Here is a 24854-nt window from a genome sequence, read left to right as displayed (position 1 = left end):
CGAAATGCAAGGTTTATCAGGGCATTTTAGCATTTTAACACCGACTACTGACCTGTCCAGGGGACTGCACGGAGACCTTTTTTGTATGCATTCAATTGTGAGAAGTAAACAAACGAGCTCGTATCCTGTGTTTGGTAACTGGGTGGGGAGCACAGTTTGGCAACCAGTGTTGCTTTTAAATTCTTTCTTTGGACAATGGGCCTTGTATACTTTTATATCCTGACTTTTCAAACGCGGACAGCTCTCATGAGCTTTTCCTAGGGATGGCCACAGAGACAACAGAACAGCCATCAGTCATTTTATATAAATACACGATTTCTAAACATTTCATTTACAGTAAGATGGGAAACACTCTCCCCAAAGTCCAGCACCCTCCCTGCCCCATGATTTTCTACTTCAACAAGAGCTAACTCCCTGATCTTTTGTTGTATCAATGTTATTTTTCTTCTCTTCCTTCCCTCACCCGTTTTTTTAAACGTCGTGAATTAGTATCTGTTGAAGAAGTGAAAAAATCATTTGGACGTGAATATAACTATCATTGGCTCTTACATTAATGTGTGAGAACTTGGGAAGGGGTGAAAACAATTGGGTCATTTTATGCATGCTGTTCTTCAAATGAAAACACTGGCTTTTCATTTAAATTTACTTACATTTTTGTTGTCAGTGGTATAGAATTTGTTTTTTGGAGTGAAGCGCAATTAACTTTCTCAGTGGCATGGTAGTAAGTCTGAAATTGCTTGCTAATATGAGAATGATGGTTTTTACTGTAAAATAAACTACATGGAGCCCAAAAGGAAACCACCATTTTTCTCCTCCTTTGAACTTCACATCAGAAGGTCTTGATACATATACCATTTTATGGATGTATCAGATCAAGGTCATGTGTTAGGTTAAGTGAATGCAGTTGTTTGTAAAGTGTAGTTATGAGAAGCTCTGTGAAAGAGTTGTATTGTCCTCTTGGTTGTGAACGTGTCTGATGTTTTGAATAATACTCAGAATTAGGAGAACGTATCTTGTTCTTTTCTTAAAGAACCTTTTTCTTTCTTTTTTTTTTTTTTCCTGGCTCCAGAACTCCCTTCCCAAAGAAGGGTTAATTTCCCTTTCATAATTGTTAGCCATAATGTGGCTAAGACCTCCACCTCGATTTGATTCCTAGCAGATTAAGGATATTAGATAATTTCCTTCTATTTATTGTAATACTGCACTGTATTATCTTTCTATCACTCAGATAATTACTGAGGAAATCTACATTAATTTTTTTGGCTGGAGCGAGACCTGCTAAACACAGGAATGATGTATTGATGTTTTACACAACAAAAGTTTTCCTCCTGTCATTGTCCGATCAACAGAAAGATATTTATCATTTCGCAAAGCCCCTTCTTTGCAAGAACAAAGCGGGCGGGGAGGCAGACCTCGGGGTTTCTGAAACTCAAGCCAAGCGAAGGCATCTGAAGCTTAAAGTGTCCTTCATATTAAACACTCACAACCGAGTACGATGTTGTTTGCTAAATTATGAATGTGTGTAATTAAAATCTAGTGGCTGTTTCTATGAAAGATTTACAATGTTATTTCATCGTTTGTCATGGCTAATTAACAATATTAGATGAAGTTTTTCTTCTTCAAAGGTCTGATTTTTTCTCATTTATTTATGTCAGAAGTGATAAACAGAGTAGTTAAAAGCTTCTCCCCGTGCAGGCGGGATGGAGGCAACTTGTCCCTTCACACCTCGGAGGTTCAGGGTTCAAATCCCTCCAGACCCGGAGTGGTAGGTATATATAGCCTGCCTGCTGCTCCTGTGTCTACTTAGAAATTTCAGAGTCTAGAAGTCTACATCTTGGCTAGAAGAACTCAGGCCTTTCAAACCATAGGAAAAGCTGCCTTGATTGTCACATTATTTTCCTATGGGAGCCGGCAGCAGAAAGGGCCCACACCCAGCCCCTCGCTTCTCCTCAGAGGTGATGTGTTCTGTCCCTTTGAAAGCAGCCTTGACCCCGAGCCCTCCGCGAAACTTTAGTGAGCGCTCTCAGTCCCGGCTGGTGACAGTGTGTTTGGAAATGTCCATACGTTTCACCTTCCCCCAGCAGTGGCCATCTCATTTTTTTTTTTTTTTCTTCCTGATTTCTTCCAGCAACAGCAGGTGGCTACCCAGCAGTTGGCTTTCCAGCAGCAACTTTTACAGATGCAGCAGCTACAGCAGCAACACCTTCTGTCTTTGCAGCGCCAAGGCCTTCTAACAATCCAGCCGGGGCAGCCTGCCCTTCCCCTCCAACCCCTTGCTCAAGGTAAGCGTCGATGATGGTTACAGAAGGCGCTGCTCTCTCTCGAGACTCTGGGGCGGGGGAGGGGGTGGGGTCGTCTTCTTCCAGCTCATCGTGAAGGAGATTGTCCGTTTAAAACACGCCGATGCACACTCAGAGGCAAAGCCGGATCAGGTAACAGTGATGGACGTTTCCAGGAGCCAGAGCGCTCGTCGGTGCCAAAAGGAGGACCTAGGGTGATCAGGAGGCTTACAGGATCAGAATGCTGCACGTTCTTAGAGTAAGAGAAGGCAGTGCCGCTGTGACTGAGGGAGCATTTTAATCAGATCTTCTCGCGTTTTCAGTTTGGAATCACAGATGCATTTTCTTGAAGGCTTCTGTTAGTCATTTTAAGATGTGTTGTACATCCTGTAACTTGCTCTGTGTTAAATCGTAGTAATGCTTTAGAAATGCCACTTTTTAATATCTAAGGAGAAACTCAGGTTTCTTTTTCTGTAAACGGTGATGATTCATCTCTTGCTGTTACAAAAGCCAAGGTTGTTTTCTGTTGGGTTCTCCCTTTTCTTTCTTTTTGTATTCACCTGACTGTTGGTTTTTTGAGCCAGTTGGTTCTGTACCCGTCAGAACAGGCAGCCTGTCCATCTCCAGCTCTCTTTCGAAAACTGGAGCCCTTTGAAAAGGAAACAAGATTTCATGGATTTAAACATTTCTTTGGAAGAGCCACTGACGTGTTCTTCCAATGGGTGTTGGACGTCAGAAAGAAATGAGTACTCTGGCTGTTTATAGGACGTCCTCTGGGTTTAAGCAACTCTAACTTTCATGTGTGTAATGTGATACACAAATGGATTATTCAGAACCAGCAAGAAGGAAAGGCAGGAAGGAAAGAAGAGTCATGCCGTGTTTTGAAATACAATTCCTCCATCCCGTATGGGGTGTGGTAGATTTCATTTACCTCCTCAAGGCCCATGATAGACTCGGATGTATGTGTATATGTGCCTTCAAGGCTGGTAGCTAAAGCCTTTGGTATCTTGGATCCAGTTTCATTATGAAAACGTTCAGAATATGGAACGTCTTTCTCCCCTCATGGTGCTGAAGGCGTGGCCACGTGTTCAGTAACTTTTGGTGTCAAGCGGAGCCGGTGAGGCTTGTGTGCGTGGAATCTTGATTCTCGAACTGAGTCAGCCACACCCAACTTCTGTCCCTCCTGGGGTTCTTTGGGTTTTGTTTATGTTTTTAGTGTTGAGACCAGGGCTTTTTCCTCCTTTAACTTCCCTCTTGCCTCCCCTCCCCCTTCTGCCATTACTGCTCATCCGCGCCATATATAATCAGCATCTCCGTTGCTGTCAAAATAGAAGATTCGGTAACTGAGCAGTGCCGGGTGGGATGGGGGTGGGGGAGCACACACGGGCTAATGCATTTTTGTGCTTGCGAAATGTTACAACGTGCATTAATTACACTTCTGGGTTTATTGTTGGCAACATCACCGGCTGGGCTGACACACCCACTGGACTCGGCGTCCACCTCTCTCCTCTTTTCCCACTGCTCCTGTACTATTAAGTTTGTGCACTAAGGTTCATTGTTATAGTACATCAGTAAGCTGTCCAAAAGAGGGCAATTGGGCAGTGACAAGACAAGCTCATGTGTAATGTGAAAGAAATGAATGTGGTGATGCATGAAGTGTAATCTCTGCAGTAACATATCAGAGACACCGGTTGGTAATTTACTAGTCATGGCATTGATTGATACGCTTAGCAGTCTGCTCTAACTCTTAGCCCCCGTGACATTAAGACGACGCATATTTACAGTCTAAGGTGGTGCCTTTGTGTGCGCCCGGGATGCATAAACGCAAATATAGATATTTCTCCCAGTGAAGTGAACCACCAGCGTCATTGCCATCTCTCTTGGAATCAGGAGGTTGGTTTTGTCTCCTCTAACCCCTCGCCCAAAGTGACTGGAGAATTCAGTCATGTTGGACTACAACACAGGTTTTTTTTTTTTTATCAGAGAGATGATGGCTTAAAACTGATGTCATTATGAGGTTTAAATCAACTTTCTGCTTGCTTGAACGTGGTCACCTGGCTCTGGAGGTACAAGGACAAAAAAAGGTTGATCAGCTCTGTCTTGGAACCGGTGATACCTGGGGTTGTAAAATTGAGTTCCGTGAACGGTAATCTGTCAACTGTCCCCGCAACATACATTTTTTAAACCTGTGTCTGCATTTTCCTTTATAATGAAGGGGCCAGTTGTCCTGGAAAAAGAAATGTAGCAAGGCACAGGGTTTATGTGTTAAAAATGCTGGTAATGCCCCACTTCAGGATATAATCATCATGGTTCTTTTACGTACCTGTATGGTCTTGGCTAAGTTGCCTTAAACATGCATGTAAATATCAAAGTATATGAAGAAACAGAGAATAATATCTTGAAGCCTCTTCCCCCACCAACACACACACACCCGGAGGTTTTAGGTTATGAAACGGAAGGACTTTTCTTTGGATGTTTTTAGGGCTGTTGTAGGGCCTTCTCTCTGTTTTACATTATTAGCGTGTGTCTGTTTTTCCCTTGGTGTCCTTAATCATCTCATCTTCCTCAGCACCTGTAATCCCATAAAGAAATAGACTTTTAGTATCATTCTGACTTTTTAATTCTTTAAAATGTAAACTATAGCTGGGAGAAAATTACATGCCTGCTGATGTACCTGTTAATGGATTTGTTTAACTTGGTACTGTTATTCCTATCTACCATTTTTTGGGGAAGAAATGCATGCTTTCTGGACATTTGATGTCCATGTAGTCTGATGAGTGACTAGCTTACCTTTGATCTGTCACAATTCTATCATGAGATCTCGGCTGTCAAATAACAGCATCGTTTGGTAGATAGTATTCATTGAACTAACAGTTTAACATCACTAACAAGGTGTAACATTGATGGAGGAGACCAATTTGACTGCCTTTGTGTGAGTCTGATGACAATGTTCTTCACCGTTATTATCACATTGAAATTTGACCCAGAAGGATGCCTCGTTGTCAGTCAGTGAGTTCCCGTTTTATTTACCGTTTCTCCTTCTGGGCGAGGGAACTGATTTGCTAGCCTATTGGACTAGAAGGAGAGGGGAGTAGCATTAATGTACTCGGTGGGCATAACAAGTGTAACGGGGCATTTCTCTTTGTCTTTATTTGCTGGATAAACAGCTTACTCTTGAAACACCTTCAAAGTTCTGCTTCTGTCGAGGGGAAAGTGTTAACACAGTTCTTAGAAACCGTGGTGTGTTCTTCCTTCTTCCGACCTCCCATGCACCTGACCCAGAAATCAATTAGTCTGAGTTGAGAAATAGGTGGCTTGTTCTTTTCATGCGTATTTACTCCCCAGAAAATAAAACTGGGTGTTGACTTGTGTGGCTTTATATCACTGTGCTGCCGTCCACAGACAAGCCTATTCACTATTGTTTCAGTTGAATAAATAGTGGTCGGAGGGTCAGCCATCTTCGCAGGTAATTGTTGGTGTGCAGACATCAGCGGTGGCCTGTTAGCTACAGACACACCCCACATGTCACCTCGCAAGGTGTTGGAAAATAATAGCCCAGATGCGGCAGAACCGGACACGGGATTGTGTGGTGACCTTTCCCTTTGTTTAATTTGCCTCCGAGGTTTAATTTCAGGGGACAAGTCATAATTGAATATGCCTAATAACTAAACGCTCATTTGGGACAAAATCCATCAAAATATAATTGGCATTTGATTCTTACGAAGGAAGAAGAAACCCGACTTGGCTGTCGAGGATGCGTTCGAAGAATATCTGACCACTTAATGTATCATTTGAAGCCTCCTTTGTAATATTTATTAATTGCAGAGACTCGGGCGTTTGAACATTTTCGTGGAGAACCGTTAGGAGAGACCAACTGTTTTTGTTAACGCTCCTCTCAGAAAGGCGGGGAAGGTTATTGGTCTGCTGTGCAATAATTTACTCCTCTTTGATATGCAAACGATCCGCGGTGAATATAAAAAAATCCTATCAGACTCATTTCACAGTTCTTAACCACTCGGATTCTCTGGAGTCCATCGCCTCATTAGACCAGTGCTCTCCAATGCTAGCATAATTAAAATCTTTAACAGTTTAGCAAAGTAAAGATGTTTGGCTGATCACGTTGAGATGATTATCTATCCATTGTATTCTAAATGACAAAAATAAATTAAATTTAGACCTTGGCATTTTTTATTATGTGTTTCAAATGAATGTAATGCGCACAGCCTTCTTTTTAAATTCAGTACCTTAGGTTTGGTCAGAAACATGCCTGTTTCGGTTACTGCTGTATAGTGAGAAAATGGCAGGCTTTCTAGGATAGCTGGGTTCCAGTTGATTGAAACAATGACCTGTGATCCAGACGTCCAGTTCTAACGCGGCATCGCCTGGGGATGTCCAGGGGCTGTGATCTCTTCCAGGTTGTCCTCCTAGGTTGTTGTTTTTGTCGGTTGCCGTTCAGAATATTTTTCTGCTCTGTGTGTACGCACTAGAATATGCCTTGAGGTAGGATTTGGAAATCCTGAGCTGCAGAGGCATGCCCCCAGAATAAAGGCTGCAGGCCCACAATAGTGAGATTGGCATCCTGATTGTATCTCTTCTTGGGGGAAAAAAAAAAGCAAGTTGACACTTACTGCCTGAGACCCATGTCCATTCTGACCCCCTTAAAAACAAGAGAACTTTACTGCTCCAAGTTTCTTTCACGTTTTCATTTCATTCTGCAATGGTTCATTAGCATGGATCTAAGAAATGACAGTAATAATAGTGTTACTTGTATAAAAAGTTATACAGTTTTTCGGTAGACACATCCATCAATTAAGCATGTGGTACAAGAAACCAAAATTAATGAGGAAGATAGGTGTGTTAATGAAATAATCATAGTATAATCAATTTGACTGTTAAAAGTTGAAAAGCATTTCAGGAAGACAATATGAATTCATAATTTATGTCTAAAAGTGATTAATAAAAACTGTATTTAATAACAGAGCTATTTGTCATCATTTAAGGCTTAAGCACAAAAATTATTCATTTTGTGGCTCGTGTTGTCATAATAGTATAGTTGAACAAATTTATTTTGAGCCCTTCTTTGTGTCTAAAACTACAGTAACATGTATCTGCATTTCCCACCCCCCACCCCCCCCCCCCGCCCCGGCGATTTAGAAACAACAGTTTGGATGGAGGCATACAGTCCTCGCAAGAAGTAGCTGTGTTTTGAATCCTTTTCACGGGTGTCTTTTACGTGTGATGAGGGCACTTCAGGGGGAGGACACGTTCGTTCCTACCGTATTTGCCTTAGTTGAGAGGGAAGGAAAAAAAACTGAGCGCACCAAACCCGCTTCCCCCCAACACTAGGCTTTGTTTACTGACTCTCTGATTTAATTACTGTTTGAAGAGGACGGAATTAGCTGTTAATTGATTTAATTATCCAATTTGTTTGTTTCAGGCATGATTCCAACAGAACTGCAGCAGCTCTGGAAAGAAGTGACAAGTGCTCATACGACAGAAGAAACCACGGGCAACAATCACAGCAGTTTGGATCTGACCACGACATGCGTCTCTTCCTCTGCACCTTCCAAGACCTCCTTAATAATGAACCCACATGCCTCTACCAACGGACAGCTGTCAGTCCACACTCCCAAAAGGGAAAGGTAGGAACGCCCATCTGAGACGTGTCCAAAGCTGTCTTTGACGCGGAGGGGTGGGTGGCCGGGCCTTGCCATATCTTGGGGATCTCTAATTGGATCCATGTGACTGGAGTGTGCATATAATTACTTCAGATTGTATTCGGTGTGGTGTGGGTGTGAAGCATCTGATTCTTGTCACCTTTTCAACATGGAATTAGCACTTATGTAGATCGAACCTGAGCTTAGGAACTCAGGCAGAGTCTTCTGGTCTCTCATCGGATGGGTCGGATTTCCACGCTTCCAGACCTACTCCTTCTGCCAAGTGCCCGCTCCGTACGAGCTGATTTCCTTGGCTTTAAACGTCTTCGAAGGGAATAGCGTTGGCTGCTGTAGGCTGTGTTGAATCATGGTTTGAGAAAAGGTAGAACGCACACTACTCGGCACTGCCCTCCTTGAAGGCAGGGAGCCCATCTTATTCATCATCGTGTCCCCAGGGTACTTGGCCTTTTTTTTTTGAAACCGTCAGTGAAGGTTTGAGGGATGGAGAGATGGAAGGGGTCCACATGTATACACACACAAGCATACACAGCCACTTTCTCCTGCTCATGGGACATATGGTAGCATTGACTCAATTTCTGTCTTCCTGTTTGGAAGTTAAGACTTTATATTTTTTAATTGCCCGGAGCTTCACTTGGATGTTACTTGAAGCTGAGGTTGACTGGGAGGTCCCAGATATATCATGTGAGAAGTCAGCTCTAAGAAAAGGAAGCTGTGAATCCATGTTAGTATACCTTAGCACGCAGAACTACTAATTCCACTGTTCAGTGCTTTTCCAAAGTAGAAAGTATATATAAAACCTTTTTTTTCAGTTTACTGTTTTTAAACTGTTTCCTGTGTATTTCATATGCAGGGTGTCCACCCACAGAAGGAAAGAAACCTCAAAAGTAATAGGTGATAGTAAGTGTCACTTCCATCAGGAAAACCAGATTATTTTGGTTGTTTTAATAAAAGTGACCCAGTGAAAGAATTTTGAATTTTATTTTTCACTTAAGCAGTTACACGTATAATTTCATGTATTTCTTGAAATATTGAACCTTAGGAAGCCCACTGATTTAATTAGATGTGTAACTTTATACCAGTAACATTTTATCCATTTAGAGCTTAGTAAACACAGAAAACAGTGTACGAATGTTTGTGTGTATCACATTCCACCGTAAAAACCATGAGAGGTTTCCAGAGATGAGATTATATATGTTTTAGCCAAAACTTGCAACTGTCCTTTTAAAATCACTTTGGAGTTTCTGTGGCAGACACAGAAGGACTAAAAGACGCTTATAACTTACTGGTTTAGAAGAGCTTGAAAAACAGAATGGTGGGCAGTAAGAATTCATTTGGAGCCATTGGACCAAATGTGGCTTCTTTTGTTTCTAGTGAGCATAGATTTAGATGTCTGGAGACCAATCTTAGCGCTCGCTTTATAATCTCTTAGAATGCCTTTGTAAGTAAACAAACAAACAAACTAGACCTTAGATAGCTTTTGAAGAAAAGGTTCTAGGCTGTTGTCCTTTGCTCTACTTGCCTTTGGTATCCTGAGGTTGATGCTGTTCGTTGACTGCAGAGGGATCGAATTACATCTTTATCCATAGGCAGAGCAGGAGGCCATACGCTGAAAAATGCCAACTGATGCACTTAAGGTATTTGTTGTAATCTTGTCAGCCATTGTGGAGCCTGCACAGATTTCCTGTGACACAGAAAGCTCTCCCTGTTTAGATGCACCATGCTCAGTTTCATTCTAAAAGGTTATGTATCTGGAGTCAGGTAGTAGATTAGCAAGGAGGCGAATAGGAGAAGAATAGCCCTTTTCATGTCTTAAGGTGCATTCGAAAGTAAATGGATCTCAGAGGCAGTCTAATTCTAGGAGAATCAGTTTGTTGGATTTCTCGTTTTATGGTCCCTATGTGTCTGCACAAAAGTTGGGCTTAATCTTCATTTATACTACCTGCCAGCATTCGCATAAGGATCAGAAAAGTATTTAGATTCCACTGAACCTTAATCTGGATGTAAAAACAGGCTGACTTTTCCAACTGTTCACGCAAAGAAGCAGCAGCTATGAAATTATATGCTACGTGCTTAACCTCTTGGACCTCTCAGGTTCTGTTACCTGGGAGGTTCCTAGGCATGGCTGGCTTAAAACAGATTCTAGTCAGCACATTTTAACCGAACGTAGCAGATTTGGCAAATGAGTACCTTAGGTTAAAGATATGTCAGAAACTTAACCAACTTAAAAAATTGATCACTAGAAATTCAATTATTAGTTAGCCAGCTTTGTATATAAGGACTTATAATGAGTGTTTTTACCCTCTGAGGGTTTATTTTAAAATCTCGTGTGATATTACTGTTGAAATAGAGGAAGATGGTTAAAAAAAAAAAAAAAGCTGTCACTATCGAAATATGTTCTCACTTACACAGTGAGTTGTCATTTGTCTCAGGAGTCCCTTGGAGAAGTTTCATCCCTTACTCACCAAGGGCATTTGTGAAATGGATCTCTTTCGAAGCTCTCCCTTGATTTCTACGTGATATTCCCCACCACATCCCACCCCCGGTGCTCCTGGACCTGTAGCGTAGGTTACCAGCTTTAAGGATTCTTTCTGAAAGGACTTGCGGAGTGCTCTGTGTAAAAATTCATCCGGCCACGGTGATATCATGAGAGTTTTGGTGTGTTTCTCAAGTTGCGAGTCGTCTCCCGATCACGACTGGGCCGCGTGTTTCCATGCCATGTGGAAGACCTCCCCCGCCCCCTTGCATCCTCCGGGCTCCCATGAGCCGCCGCCGCAGCAGCAGCTCTGGGGTTTGGTGAGCTGCAATCTGTTCAGGAGATAAATCATGTGCTTGGCCCGACACTCCTACTCTCCTCTTTAATTTGTCTTACACAAGGAAAATTATAATTAAATCATTCAGGGTAAACCCTTGAGTGTAGAGAAGGGAAAAAAAAAACACACTTTGGTAAAGATTGCCAGTAGAAACCCACTTCCCCGTTGCGCAGGGTAGAGACATGTATCAATATTCAGCACCGTCAGGGGAGGAGCGGCCCATGTGATTTGCGAGGCAGTTGCCAACGCTCACATCAGGGCTTGTTAAGATCCTGTCCCTGTGCAGTCACGGACCTTCCGCGTCGTTAGAATTCGGCACTGGCGCCATGCTTCGTGCTTTGATTTCCTCCTGAGAATTTAATGAATGTTTATTGTGCTGATTTTATATATATATTATATATACCTGTAGTATGTATATATTCATTGGCGCGATAAACCTACCTCTGTTGTCAGGGCCTGAGAGAAGCGTGGTGGGAATGAAGTTCAAAAGGCAGGAGCTAAAGAGAGCTACAGAGGGAAGCAGGCACATTCATACCTCTTACTGTCATTTAATTCCACAGGACCAGGGCGTCATGACTTCTTTGGTAAATAGACAAAACTCCGACCCCGGGATACCTGTAAACACGAAGATAACTATCTCGTTTCCGTAACTCGTCTGACTATCTTGCTTTAGGAAATTCCAAGTTTTGGTGTGGGTAAACAAAATCAACGGTGTGCAAATGAAACATTTATTAAAATGCTAAATTTAGTAAAGCCCTTTGAGCTTCTAGGATCAAAGCAGCTATGTAAATACAAATAGCAATTACTACTTAAGTAATTGCCTGAATTAAAATTCTATCACATTATATCATGGTGCACTAGGGAAAGGGCAGGGAACTCTCATTTAATCCATTTTTTTCTCTGTGCCAAGCAGCTGGCTAAACTCTTACCTTTGGAGGGATGTCTCATTTTAGCCACGTGACTGCTGGGAAACAGCAGGGTTTATTATACCCATTTTACAGGTGAGGAAGTTGAACCATCAAGATTTAAATAAGTGACCTGGGGTCACAGAACTCGTTAGTGGCATAGCCGAGATTGAAATTCAAGTCTCTCTTTTACTTCATAAAACAGCACTTAGAGATTCCATTCAGTATAGAAGTGAACACTTAATTATGACAAACTAAAATCAGTGCTCCTAAAAGAAATTTTGAAAATTCAATTCAACAACACGTGTATTGACTTAAGATCCTAGAGTTCCCTCTGTTAAGGTGGATACAGATAGTTCCTAGGCGTCTCGCGAAGGGAGGGTGGGTGGAGAGGATTTGCAGAATGTAAATCATTTACGGTCTGAAATGGCACATAAAGAACAAAAATGGACCCCATGCAGGATTTGCACACAGGCAGATGCAAAACAAGCCTCTCCCTCCTTTCAGTGTATCCTGACTTTCCTTCCTGCCTTATAAATCTTGCGTTTCCTCATTGAACACATCATCTGGTCTCTATTCTGTTTCAGCTGTCCTTCTGTAGTCCATGTCAGAGATAGGCCTTTTTTCTGATCCTCCCCAGCTTTTTGCTTTTAGTTCAGCCACCATTAGTAGATGTTTTATAACTTGAATGTGTCTCAGATGCATAGCTCTTCTAAATATTTGTTCCAAGGTTTTCCTTAAGCATTTGGTGAAAGGTTTCTTTAAACTCTGGAGAGGTCCCAGGTTGTGCAGCCTCTTCTTGCTTTGAGGCTGTCATATTCTCAGAATCAGGTGACCCACGTAGGGCACCTCTCTCTCTCTCTCTCTCTCTCTCTCTCTCTCTCTCTCTCTCTCTCAGGCCTAACCTGCCTTCTGTCCCCGCAAGTTACCTTCCTTTTCCTTCTCATCTGTTGACACAGCCCTGTGTATTCCAATTGCTTGCGATTTCCACACTTCCCAGCTGGCAGCTGCCTTCAAATAACCCCTGAAGGTTTTTGCTTGGCTCGTGGACTTTCAGACAGTTTCACTTGATTCACAGTCTCTGTTTTTGATTTGTGGCCTCTTGACATATTGCCGTGGATTTGACTATATAACAATAACATTTGTGTTGACCAGCCCTTCTGTTTTCAAAAGGCAAGGGACTCTGAGTCGTGGACATGCTAGGTGTTTCGTTTCCCTTTCTTTCTTTTCTTTTTTTTTTTTTTAACTAAATCCTCTGTTGATGAATAAATATTGGTGCTCTTGGTTTCCTCACTAACATTCTAGAAGCTGGGTTTCAGAACTCTTCTGGTTACACAAGCATTTAGCTTTTGCATATTTTCATATTCATATTTAGGGCCTCTGGAGCCAGAAATTTAAGTAGTAAGCTCTAGGTCCTGTGACTCTGAATAGGTCTTCCTCATTTCAACCTTTTTTTTTTTTTTTTTTTTGTAGTTTGAAAATCAGATCATTTCTTTTGTATTTCTTTTGATTCGAAGCACTGGAGCAAACTAGCGACCCCAAATCTTCCCTCCCTGTTAGATTCTTTTGGAGAACCTGCAGTCACGTTGTCCCAAATTGTCCTCAGAATTCTCACTGCTACTTCTTGCCCATATAGGTTGAGGCGTTTGATCTATTACACAGGTCAGCAAATTATGGCCTACCGGCCCACTTCTTATTTTGTAAATAAAGTTTTATTGGAACACAGTGAGGCTTATTCATTTACACAAAGTCTATGGCTGCTTTCACACTACAATGGCTGGCTTGCACACCATCGTAAAGCAATTATACTCCAATAAAGATGTTTTTAAAAAAAAAAAATGGCTGGCTTGAGTAGTCACAGCAGAAAGCATATAGCCCACCAAGAGTAAAACATTTACCATCTGGCCATTTACAGAAAAAGCTGGCCGACTCCAGCGTTAACCATCAGACCAGTGTTTCCCAGATTGCCTGATGATAATGTCACAGGTATTTGTTAAAACATAACTGCTTCCTAGGCCTCTCCTGTGAAGATTCCATTGGTCTGAGATGGGGTGTGGGAATTTTCTGTTTGTCGTGCCTACCCTAGATTCTTGCTCCTCGAAGCCTGTAGATCAGCAACTTCAGCGCCACGTGGGGGCTCGTTAGAAATGCAGACTCTCAGGCCCCACCTTGGATCTTCTGAATCAGGGTCTGCATTTTAACCCAGTCCCCGGGGCCTTGACATGCCCATTCAAGCTTGAGAAGCACTGCAGGTTAGCATGCTCATGACTTGGGTGTGGGCGCTGCTGGAAAGAACAGAGTTTCCCCCCCACATTTTGATGATGCTCCCAGACACGTTCAGTCCACAGAACCAGTGGTTTGCCATTCCGGTGTGAGCCAACAGGGTACAGGTACTGCTACTGCTGGAAGGAATCAGAAGCTGGCATATGATGGTGATGATCAGGCAGCTAACTTTTATTGAACTATTACTTTGTGCCAGTCACAATGCATAAAGGACTCGACAGAAGCGTTAATAGTGATTTTCCCATTGTATCCTCACGACAACCCTGTGGGATCCTGTTCTCTTTGTACAGGTAGTGTTGGGCCCAGAGGACATTTATAACTTGCATGAGCCAACCAGCTAGTTAGGGACCAGGCAGGGACTGGAACCAGGGTGCCCCCGAGCCTAAAGTCCTTGCAGTGGCTGCCACGTTCTGCTGGTTCCCAGATGGGAACCACTCTGCTCATCAGAACCACCTGGACTCCTCCCCAGACTCTGGGTTACAGCCTCCAGGGGATAGAGCTTGGGGATCAGAACCAGACCGTAACCATCCAAGGTTGGGCCATAATTAGGGAGAAGCCCCACGCGTTTCTCTGCGGCCCGTTCTTCTCCCCCGCCGCATCTTTTTGCGAAGAGGGAAGGCAGGTCGCTGCACACAGGTGATGAGAAGTGGAGAATATAGAAAGCAGGCGGGGCATGTCCTGTCAGGTGTTGTAGGGACAAGAAAGAGACAGGGGTGCAGCCAATAGCAGAGGCCTACACTCAGGTGCTGCTTTCTGCCCCAAAGCAGACCCTTGGCAGCGTCGGCTGCCCCACGTGTATCTGCAAGGGAAGTCGCCTGTTTAGGATAAAACTGTCCCTGCTTATGTCAGAAAGACGCTCCTGGGGACATATCAACATTTCATGCCCCAAAGTGCTACTGGGTGTGTGGCGATCATCGCGTTTAGAAGAGCTGTGATCAGTTTCCTCTTTCTGCTTGAAACCAGTTGCTTCTGGGTTTTAGAAGTAGAAGGAAAGCTTCTCTTAGGGTAGTGTGCCATGGTGCCGTGTCACCTCCCGTCATTCCACACATTCAGGGAGGGCAAAGGGAGCACACCTTGAAAATACTGCCACATCCTGGGGGATCAATTTATGGATTTTCTTGACTGTTCCCTTCATGGGGTGATGAAAAGAAAAACCCAACTGTTATTTTCAGACAGCTGTTATGTCTTATCTCAATAAAATGCCTTTTACCATAGCACAGCATCATTAGACCCTATAAATCTTTTTCTATTTATTGTGTTTAAATGATAAATACTTTCCAATAAAATGACATCATGGGTTTGGAGAGTCACATTTGTTTTACAAGTTTCTCTTAAATTCGGTTGATTTTCATTTTTCTTCTCCCTTGGGATATGCCTAATATGAATCTCAACCATGGGCCATTTCATGTCCAATGTCCCAGATTTCTCATGAAAAATCAGCTTTGAACCCCCATTTTCTTTCATCATGGAGGTTAGTCATTCTTTTCTGATGAGTTGCTCTTGCCGATAGGGTTTTTCCCACCCTCTCCCTTGGTGGGCACCCAGGTATTCCATAGGTGCTCGCGCTTGTGTGGAAACACCTAATATACGTTAGCTTTCTTAACGTTTATTCCATACCAAGGGTGGAAAGGAAAGCGCACGACAGAAGAACGGTGAGGACCCGTCTTTGGGGAGCTCTGATGGCATAGCCTGTTGTACTGGCTTTTGCCCTTTTACCTGTAAGAGAGTCTGGTTGAAATGTACACTTTACCCCTTGGACCAACTGAATAGAACATTTTCTCTGGTGGCTGTGGATCCATGCAAAAGTGGGAAGGGAGGCCAAGGGTCAGCGGAACGCTGTGTGACTTGGAAAACTCCTAGTGGCCTTCTCGCTTCAGTGACAGCTAGGAGTCCCGTGTTTTTCAGCCAGCGATGGGGCCCAGTGAGGAGGAACCTATCCGAGAGGCTGAAATGGAAGGCACGTCCTTTTTCAAGATTTAACAAGATGCCATTTTGCACCAGGGCCACCTGGCAGCCTGGCTCTGCGGCCCTTTCCAAGGGAGGCACCACTGTGCAGACCTGCTCGCTCGGGCGATACAAGTGAGCGGCCACACGTGCACGGCCGTCCTCACTTTCTTTCTTCCACCCCGCTTTGTGATCCGTCAAGGCCCAAGTATATTACAAAGCATATTCTCCTCATTAAAACAATAGTGGAAGCTCACAAAGGGAAATTGTTAATATGTGTTCCAGCTTGTCATTTCTGCCTGTGTGAATAAAGCAGATAACCGTTCCTCTGGGAAACTATTTCGGGAATTGAGCAACAGATACGCTAGCCAGAGAATTCTCCTAACTGTAATTTTCCTTTTTGTGTGTACTCAGAAATAACATCCTGCTGGGCTCCTCCGTGCCTCTGCACAGACAGAGCACAATTGCCACAGCCCAGGTGGTGTGACTACGGGACAGTCCCCTGGGCACATGTCGCCAGGACTTGTACAGCTTGTTCAGTGTCTTCGTCCATATGGCAGTGTGTCCCATTCACAGAAAGGCGCCGGGGCTGTGCCTGGTGGGTACCGTGGTCAGTGTAGTGTGAAGAGAAGCCCTCCACTCCCAGCGGCCTCTGTGGTGCAGTTTGCTTAATGGCAGATCTGAGTTATCGCGTACACGCGCGCGTACACGTGCACACACACGCTCAACTAAGAAATTGTAGAACAGTCTTGCTGGTTTCCTTCCCACGTAACCCCCCCTCCTTTTATTTTTTTAGAAGCCAATGGTTAACCCAGCAGGTATAATTCAGGTCCGTGAAACATACCTGGTTCATAGAAAGTCATTTACACATACACACACACCTTTCTGGGTGGTTGTTCGTGAATTAACTCAATTTAAGTATGACGTGCCTGTCCTAGAATTCGTCTATAAACTCTGCAGTTTTTGGTTTTTTCTCTCTCTCTCTCTCTCTCTCTCTCTCTCTCTCTCTCTCTCTCTTTTTGTATTGTGAGAACTTACTTTCATTGTACAGTTTGGGTGGCTGGGCTAGTGGTTTTAGTCTTTACATCTTAAAAAAGAGAAAGGGAAAAGGAAAAGCAAATCATTACCAGCCTTAGAAATCTGAGAGTAAGACATTCCTTGGAGGGCTAGAACTGAAAAGGGAGAATCTAGAAAACAGATTTCCCAGTGAAGAAGGTGAAAAACAGGAACATTTTAAAAGGCACTTTGGAAATTTTACCAGAAGGCAAAGCCTTCTCCATTTATATCCCCAAATGTTGTTCTGCTTTTGTGTAACTACTTGGATTCTCATCTGGTAAACAAACAGACCCCATAGCAACTGTAGCTGATGTATTTGTACTACCTGTAAGACTTCCCTAAACAAATGGGCACACTTTTATGACCTTCAGATTTCATTCCTTTTATAGTCTTCAGGGAAATCAGTCAAATGGCAAGTTGATCTTCCTTTCCTTTCTCTTTCTTTTTCTCTTTTTCTTTCTTTCTTTTTTTCCTTTTTTTAAAAAAAATATGTTGAGGTCTGTCTTTGAAGGATCTGTTCTGTGTGTGTATTTTACATCCTGGCTGTGAATGTTGAGTTTGAAGGTGTATTATGGCAAAAGGAAAGAGAAACCTAAAGTGTTTGTGTAAATGATGTGGTATTTGCTTTCAAGAGGGGCTATTTTAGTCATCTGGTGGAATTTCAGGTTATACATCCAAAAGGCTAAAAAACTCCACTGAAATGATTACTTATAGACCTTCAAATTGGACAGGCATCTCTGGCTTCATGTCTCCTTTTTTATATCTGAAATATTGATGGTAACATTCTGGTATACATGAGCCCCTATATTCAACTTACATTTTTCCGTATGAGTCATATTTACGACGAGAACAAGATGTCTCCGTGTTAAAGATCAGTGTGAGAAATAAATGGCAGCTTACTTTAATTAGAAAAAAAAAAATGACACCAAGAGCTGGAATAATCCAGTAGTGTTTGAATAAATTAGAGGATTGTACAGACAGAAGTAAGAGAAACTTAACAAGGATAAATGGGGAAGTTGTCCAGAGTTCAACAAAAAAAAAGCCTGCCTTTGCAGGACAGAAGTCACCAGACAGTACTGAGGCAGGTCCGCTTATTCTGCAAAACTTCACTAACCCCGTCCCAGGTGTCCTAGGCTTCGAGGGATAGAACCATGAGCTTGACAAAGTCTGACCCCGTGGAGCTGATGTTGCAGTGGAAGAGAAATAGAACAAACAAATAATCACGTAATAAAAAGACAGATAGGGGGCTTCCCTGGTGGCGCAGTGGTTGAGAGTCCGCCTGCCGATGCAGGGGACACGGGTTTGTGCCCCGGTCCGGGAAGATCCCACGTGCCGCGGAGCGGCTGGGCCCGTGAGCCATGGCCGCTGAGCCTGCGCGTCCGGAGCCTGTGCTCTGCAACGGGAGAGGCCACAACAGTGAGAGGCCCGCGTACCGCCAAAAAAAAAAAAAAAAGACAGATAGAATTAAGATCTGAAGAAAAAAAAAAAAGTGAAGCAGGAAGAGCGGGGCTAAGGTCACTGTTTGGATAAATGGGTTTGGCAAAGCCTCTCTGAGGAAGTGACCCTTGAACAGACATGAAGAAGTCAGGGAAGAACTCTCCAGGCGGAGGGCACAGCAGAAGCAGAGGACCTTGAGGCATGTTTTGCTAGATCATGGCTCTTACCTCGATTAGCGCGGGGGCGGCTTTGTTGTTTAGCGGTTAGGAGTGTGGACTCAAACCGGATGGCCTGCATTCCAGGGCAGGCGGCCCACTCCACGTACTTCATCTTGGTGTGCCTCAGTGCGCCCTCTGTGAAACGGGTCTGTTACCAAGCCTGGCCTCATAGATGAAATGAGTTCGTACACATTTTAGTCTCTGGCACACAGGCAGTGCTCCGTGGATATTAAATGATTATTGATGATTTAATTAATGAAATATTAATGACTTGTTTATTGTTAAAGTCATTTATTCATTCAAGCCGCCTTTATTGAGCATTTACATACTAATAACTCTGTAGATTCTGGGAATTAAAAGATGACTCGAACGTAGGTCTTTCCCTTAAGGAACTCACAGTCTAGAGAGACAAACACAGAGGCAGACACTTGCCAACGCAGTGTAAATAATGCAGTGATATGAAGATAGGCAAAATGTGATGGCGTGTATCGTTTGTTAAACACGAGCACTGGTGGAATATCGTCACGTCTGTAGTTCCACACAGCCCCCACGTTTGCATCAGGTGAGATTTTTGGATGCAGTGGACTCCAGGAAGGAAAGGTTCCGTGTCCCTTGTCGATTGCCACATCCCGGTCATCTAGCACAGCCAGCCTGGCATGTGGTCGGTGCTGCATTTCACTGCAGAGACCGCGTGTTCAGAACATAGTGAATTTATGAATTTAATAAGGCTCAGGAACTCGTTAATAGTAGGAGCTGCCCGTTGGCCACGGATGCTGTAGAAGTACCTGGTTGGTCTTTGTTGATATTGATACTTATGTGCTCCGAACAGGAGGGAAAGTGTGGATTTCTGGTTACATTGATTCTCAGTCTTTAGCTTGCATCAGAATCATCTGGAGGACTGGCTAAACGACAGATTGCTGGACCCTAGTCGTACTGTTTCTGATTCGGTAAGTTGGGGTGAGGCCTAAGAATGTGCATCCCTGACAAGTTCCCAGCGACCGAACTCTGAGAACCAGTGCTGTAGGACCTCCCAACATCTGTCCTGACTCCATGGCCTTCTTCCCCTCCTCCGATTCAAAGTGACAGAGGAGGGATCTTGATAACTATTATTCACTAGTCTTTCGGACAGTCTGGGTCCAGTGCCAAGACTCAACATTTCAAAGAGAACAGGTCTTGAGACTGTGACCCAGTGTGAACTATTTCATGGAACAAAATTCATTTTAAAATTTACTGATGTTGGCCTTTAAATCATTTGTAAGTACTCTGGCTCTTTCTAAGTTTTTTTTTTTTTTATGTATGAAATTGCTTTTTGTGCTTTAGTCACCTGCCTTCTCTCATCCTATTCCTTTTAGCATTGAGCTTCAATTGATACTCAAAGGCCCAGATCAAATATTACAGAATTTTATGTTCCAGCCGTCTGTTCAGTTCTCTCTCTTTCCCCTCAACTGGGGAATTGGGCAGAACTCTTCTGGAGAGGATGAGAACTTAGTCACAGTCTATACCAATGACCTCCAAATGTGTTTGATTAGTCACCCCATGAATATTAGAACTTTTGAGTATGCACCCCTACTAAAGATACTTTTAATCAATTATATACATGCTTAATATAGTACCTGTAGTATAAAAATTAAAGAGTAAGAAGGTGAGAAATGTATACACATAGGTACACAAGTATCTATTCATACAAAAGCTCTAATATTAACACATGCATACAGAAGTGGTAATATTATCCTAGCGCCCTCCCACGGATCTTCTTACGCATTCCAGTTTATAGACTCTGATCTAGGAACCCAACACGATGCTTAAGCACAAAGTAGGTGTTTGGTAAAACATGCGGCGGGACTTCCCTGGCGGTCCAGTGGTTAAGACTCCGCGCTTCCACTGCAGGTGGTGCGGGTTCGATCCCTGGTCAGGGACCTAAGATCACACGTGCCATGTGGCATGGCCAGAAAAAGCCCCCCAGTAACCAAAACAAACAAACAAAAATGCTGAATCAAAGGCAGAGAAGAGTTTAATCCAGTGACCATTAATGAAGCATCTTGTACTGCTGAGACATAAAAGGAATGACATAAAGTAGGAAGTAATTCTTAGGAGACATAAATGCAAGTGCCTAATGGTTTTGAGCCACTTTATTTCTCTAAGTCCCTTGTCCCTTCACCTCCTGCTTCCTGATCTGGCCCTCACGCTTCTGTTACGTGATTCTTCTGGTTCTGGAGTATGCTTGTGCTGACTTCCACAGAGTGTCAGGGGCAGGGCTTAAATGAGAAGAATTAGTGTTGGAACTTTCATTTATGCTCTTTGGTTTTCCGGGTCTTGTTGTTTCCTCTAACATATGGACAGGGTTCCACACAGACCTTGTGACTCACCAGTGCAAACACTCGCATGGACGTAATGCGCATGCCTGCCTAATGGTGTTAATATCTTTTGGATTAGTGGTCCCTATGTCTGTATTGACACAGTTGCTCACAGCCCCTCTTTGGAAAGCATTCTGTTTTCTTAACAAGATCCCAGTGTTAATGCTGCCAGTGGGAAACTCTCACTGACAACCTCAGCATAGCGATCGCCCTTATGGGTGTCAGAAACAAAAGCTGGACCTCTGCCTCTTCTTGTCCTTTTCCTTTATGTATCCCTTCACTTGTCACCGTGCAAACAGGCATTCGGCCTTTGTCATCACCCGCTCTGTGTTGGTGATGGATCAGAACACACCGACCAGCCCACAGGTACTCCCCCTCTCCTTCTCTGCTCCGTTGTCTTGCTGTGCCACAGGCTTCTGAGAATCAAGATTGCATGTTTTGCCCAGTGAATCTGAAAAGGGAGGTGGAGCCAGATTGGAGGGGATGGTGAAGAGAGTAACTGCCAGACTTATGACCTGTCATCATGGCCCCCAACCTCAAGTTCTTACCATTGGTGAAGCAGCTGATTTACCATCGATAGTCTACACATAGGACGCTCCCTGGTCCTAAAGGATAGGGTCTAGTCCTCGAAGCATCCGACACACTGCCCTGTGCTCTTGTGGCTTTTCTGGGTCTTTGTCCCATCAGTCAAGGATAATTCTGAGGCTCTTCCTTCCCTATTGAAAATTCAAATTAAAGAGACTTAACCACTGGGTCACTGTCGACTCAGGAAGTAAACCCAGTTACAGACTGCCTCTCCTTGAGGACTCCTTCACGCACTTTTGTTTTCTGAAAGTTTCGTCATTTGAATGTGTGCCCCACTGTCATGAGGTTTGCCGTATCTGCTTAGATGACTATTGTAATTTATATGATTTTCTTTAAATCGAGTCATTTTTAATTTAAATAAAATAAGCCTCATCCTTAGACATGATATCTGTGAAACCAGAAGTTGCAGATGCTAGATATATTTTTGGCTAATACAAATTAAAGTAAATCTGCCGGTTTGTAGAAATACGCATTCTTGTTCTTCCTGACATCGTGTGGGCCACCGTTGAGTCCGTGTATATCACCTATTGGGATGTTTTGGTAGGATTTCCCTCTCTTTACTGAGGAGGGGCCTTGACTGCCTATGGTACTATGCCAAGTGGATTGAAACCCTGCTTTCATGATACCCCCTGGTTTCCTAGAAAAGCCCAAGTGCGTCACTCCCCTTCCTAAAAAAGTTAATTCAAGATCCTACTTATTCACACGTACATCCTCTCCTCCCAGGTTCAGGGATGCCATGAAGGCTTAGAGGATACCCAAGGCAGCCCTAGAGTCTGGGACCTGTGAAGCTTTGAGTTGTTGTCAAACCCAGATTCAACAGTGTACTCCGGGGTACTACTGATCCATAGAGTACCTGGCAAACACTGTTCACTGGCCAAGTCACTCAGTAGATCCGTGCTAATGTGAAACTGGTGTTTGCTGAATAGAAACAGGAGATGATGGCCTCTTCCCGGTGCTAACTTCCTTTAGTCTTAGCTGTTTCATTATATTAAAAAAAAAAAAAAAAAAAGACTTGCATATACTTCTTAAATAACTTTGGGCCAGTGAGAGTTTTCATGAGTTTGTACCTGTTGCTTGGTGAGGTTGCCCAGTGTCTCCGCTTTCCATATTTATCCATCCCCAGTTTGCTTTTCACCCCACAGTTAATAGAGAAGACAGCTCACGTGTGTTTCTGTAAGTACGCTCACTTTTAGGTCAGATCCGGAACAGGGAACTCTGAAGCTCCTTAGAGCTCCAGGGTCCAACAGCAGCAGCGTTATCCGGGAGCGTGCTACACACGCGTAGTCTTGGGTCCCACCCTAGAACTGCTGGATTAGAATCTGCATGTTCAAAAGATCTCCAGGTGATTTACAGCTATAAGAGAATTTGAGAAGCATTAGTCTTTGATTAGCAATGGAAAAAGGCAGAGTGAGCATCCTTACCTATAGACAGTTTTAATCCTTTTATCCCACGCAACAATCTTTGAGTCATTCCCTTGCCATCTTCAACGTTTGCCATACCTGCATATACATATTACAAGTTTTTACGTTTTCTTGAAACTGATTAACTTAAACAGGGTTTATAAAAAGCTACCCCTGAGAAGTCACAGATCTGATGTCAAAATTGTTTTCCAGTCTACCCGAGCGTGAATCCATAACTACGAAAGCGAGGGTATTTTTATGTAACTCAGAGTCACCCAGCTCACCACGTTAGTTGCCCATGCCCTAATGGGGTCCGTTGTAGAAAGGTGACGCTGTATTTCTTTCAGGATAATTTGTATTTCCGGGGGGGGGAAAAAACGGACGTAAACAGTTAATAGGTTGTATTTCAGATGTGAAGTTACTTAAGGTAGCCCTCACGTCTCGAGGCACAATATTGAGAGCAGATAATAACAATAATCTCCATCATTGTTTAAAAGCACAAATCTGGCACTTAACAGACTAATTCACAGTCACTCCAGTTGCAAGTTTTCCTCATGAATATCGTATCACAAGGGAATGTGAAATCCTCTAATTAAACATGATTTGAAAAGCAGCAGAAAATTGAGATGATGAATGTTCTGGGGAAGGAGAGTCAAGGATTCACTGCGTGGGAGAGGGAAAGGGAGAAGCATGTGTGTGCATCTCCCAGTTTGCAGAGGACTCCATCTTTCCTTGCTCTAGAGTAGGCCCTTTAATGGGCTTTAGTAAAACACCCGTCTCTTGGCGGTGAGATTATAGAGCTGATTGCCAGCTTGCTTTTGGAAACCTGATTAATAAACACCTAAGGATGGAGTATTTCTGAAATGAGCACAGATTAAGGCAGCGTGCTGGAAATGTAAGGCCAAAGTCATGTCCCAACTCTTCAGTATAAAAGAAGCAGCCCATTTGCTTCTTGAAGTGTTTTCAGTGAAAGTTAAAGGAGAAAGGTCATTTTCACAAAGGCACCAGGAAAAAAGACACAATGCTTGAGTCACCCTTTCCCCTGTTCCCACGTATCATTTGCACTTTTCCAAGGCAAGTGTAGGACCTTTGCCCCCCGGATGCTACCGTATAACACCTGAAGAAACTTGACCTGTCCTTTTATTTACTGCAAGAGACTGGGATTTGGCTCCTGGCTGGTTTTGAGGAGTTATACTCTAGTATGAAAAGTATTCAAACAATAAACTCTAAGATGGAAAATTGTGCTCGATATATAAGTAATCATCTCTTCTGCTCTTGTGAATCTGCGTTGTTCTTTTTTATATGGTCATCTGTGATCAAGTTCCAAAGCCAGCTCAACTAGTTTGGTTTCATTCAAGTAGACTTACTGTACATATCAGAAACACTTGATATCAATTCGTTCTTGAAAATTTAGTGTAAAAGCATCTGAAGTCTGATGATATTTTATTTTCAGTTATCACTTCATCACTCGAAATCAAATTCAGGCTCCCATATTCAAACCTAAGAAATTGGGTACGTTACTTAAAATCTTACTGAGAGTAGGTTATGGTAGCAAAGTAGAAGTCAGGGAGATGTGATAAGAACTAAAAAGTAAAGAGAAAAGAGAAAGAAGGAAAGTAGGATCGCTTTTGTGTAAGTTGTCGTTAAAGAATTAAAGCAAAAGAAAGAAAAAGTTTTAAAACGGCAGTGGCTTCCGCTGACGTGTGCTCTTGTTATGATCACAGTTTAGTGGAAAGTACTTTTTATTAATGGGTAGCCCTGAAACTGTGTTTGAAGAGAACACCTTGCTGGAAACCTGAGGTATCTGGAATAGTTTCGTGTTTTGGGCTAGGAATGAGCATCCCCTGGTCACCAAAATCATAGGCTGTGATGAATCTGAGCGGGGAAGATTCCACGGCTGACAGT

At 43.2% G+C, this 24854-nt stretch overlaps 1 protein-coding gene across 20 annotated transcripts in view; it reads left to right on the top strand.

The window, feature by feature from the left end:
• Positions 1 to 24854, top strand: part of FOXP1 (forkhead box P1) — a 596348-nt gene that overhangs the window by 505175 nt on the left and 66319 nt on the right. For all 20 annotated transcript variants that reach the window (XM_067755193.1, XM_067755190.1, XM_067755188.1 and 17 more), the window contains 2 exons: positions 2129 to 2282; positions 7717 to 7921. In XM_067755193.1, coding sequence (XP_067611294.1) covers positions 2129 to 2282; positions 7717 to 7921 — 359 coding nt within the window. The remainder of the gene's footprint in view (positions 1 to 2128; positions 2283 to 7716; positions 7922 to 24854) is intronic.

The sequence above is a fragment of the Pseudorca crassidens genome, chromosome 10, assembly GCF_039906515.1.
Source record: "Pseudorca crassidens isolate mPseCra1 chromosome 10, mPseCra1.hap1, whole genome shotgun sequence".
Classification (NCBI taxonomy): domain Eukaryota; kingdom Metazoa; phylum Chordata; class Mammalia; order Artiodactyla; family Delphinidae; genus Pseudorca; species Pseudorca crassidens.
This window is presented reverse-complemented; position numbering and strand designations above follow the sequence as displayed.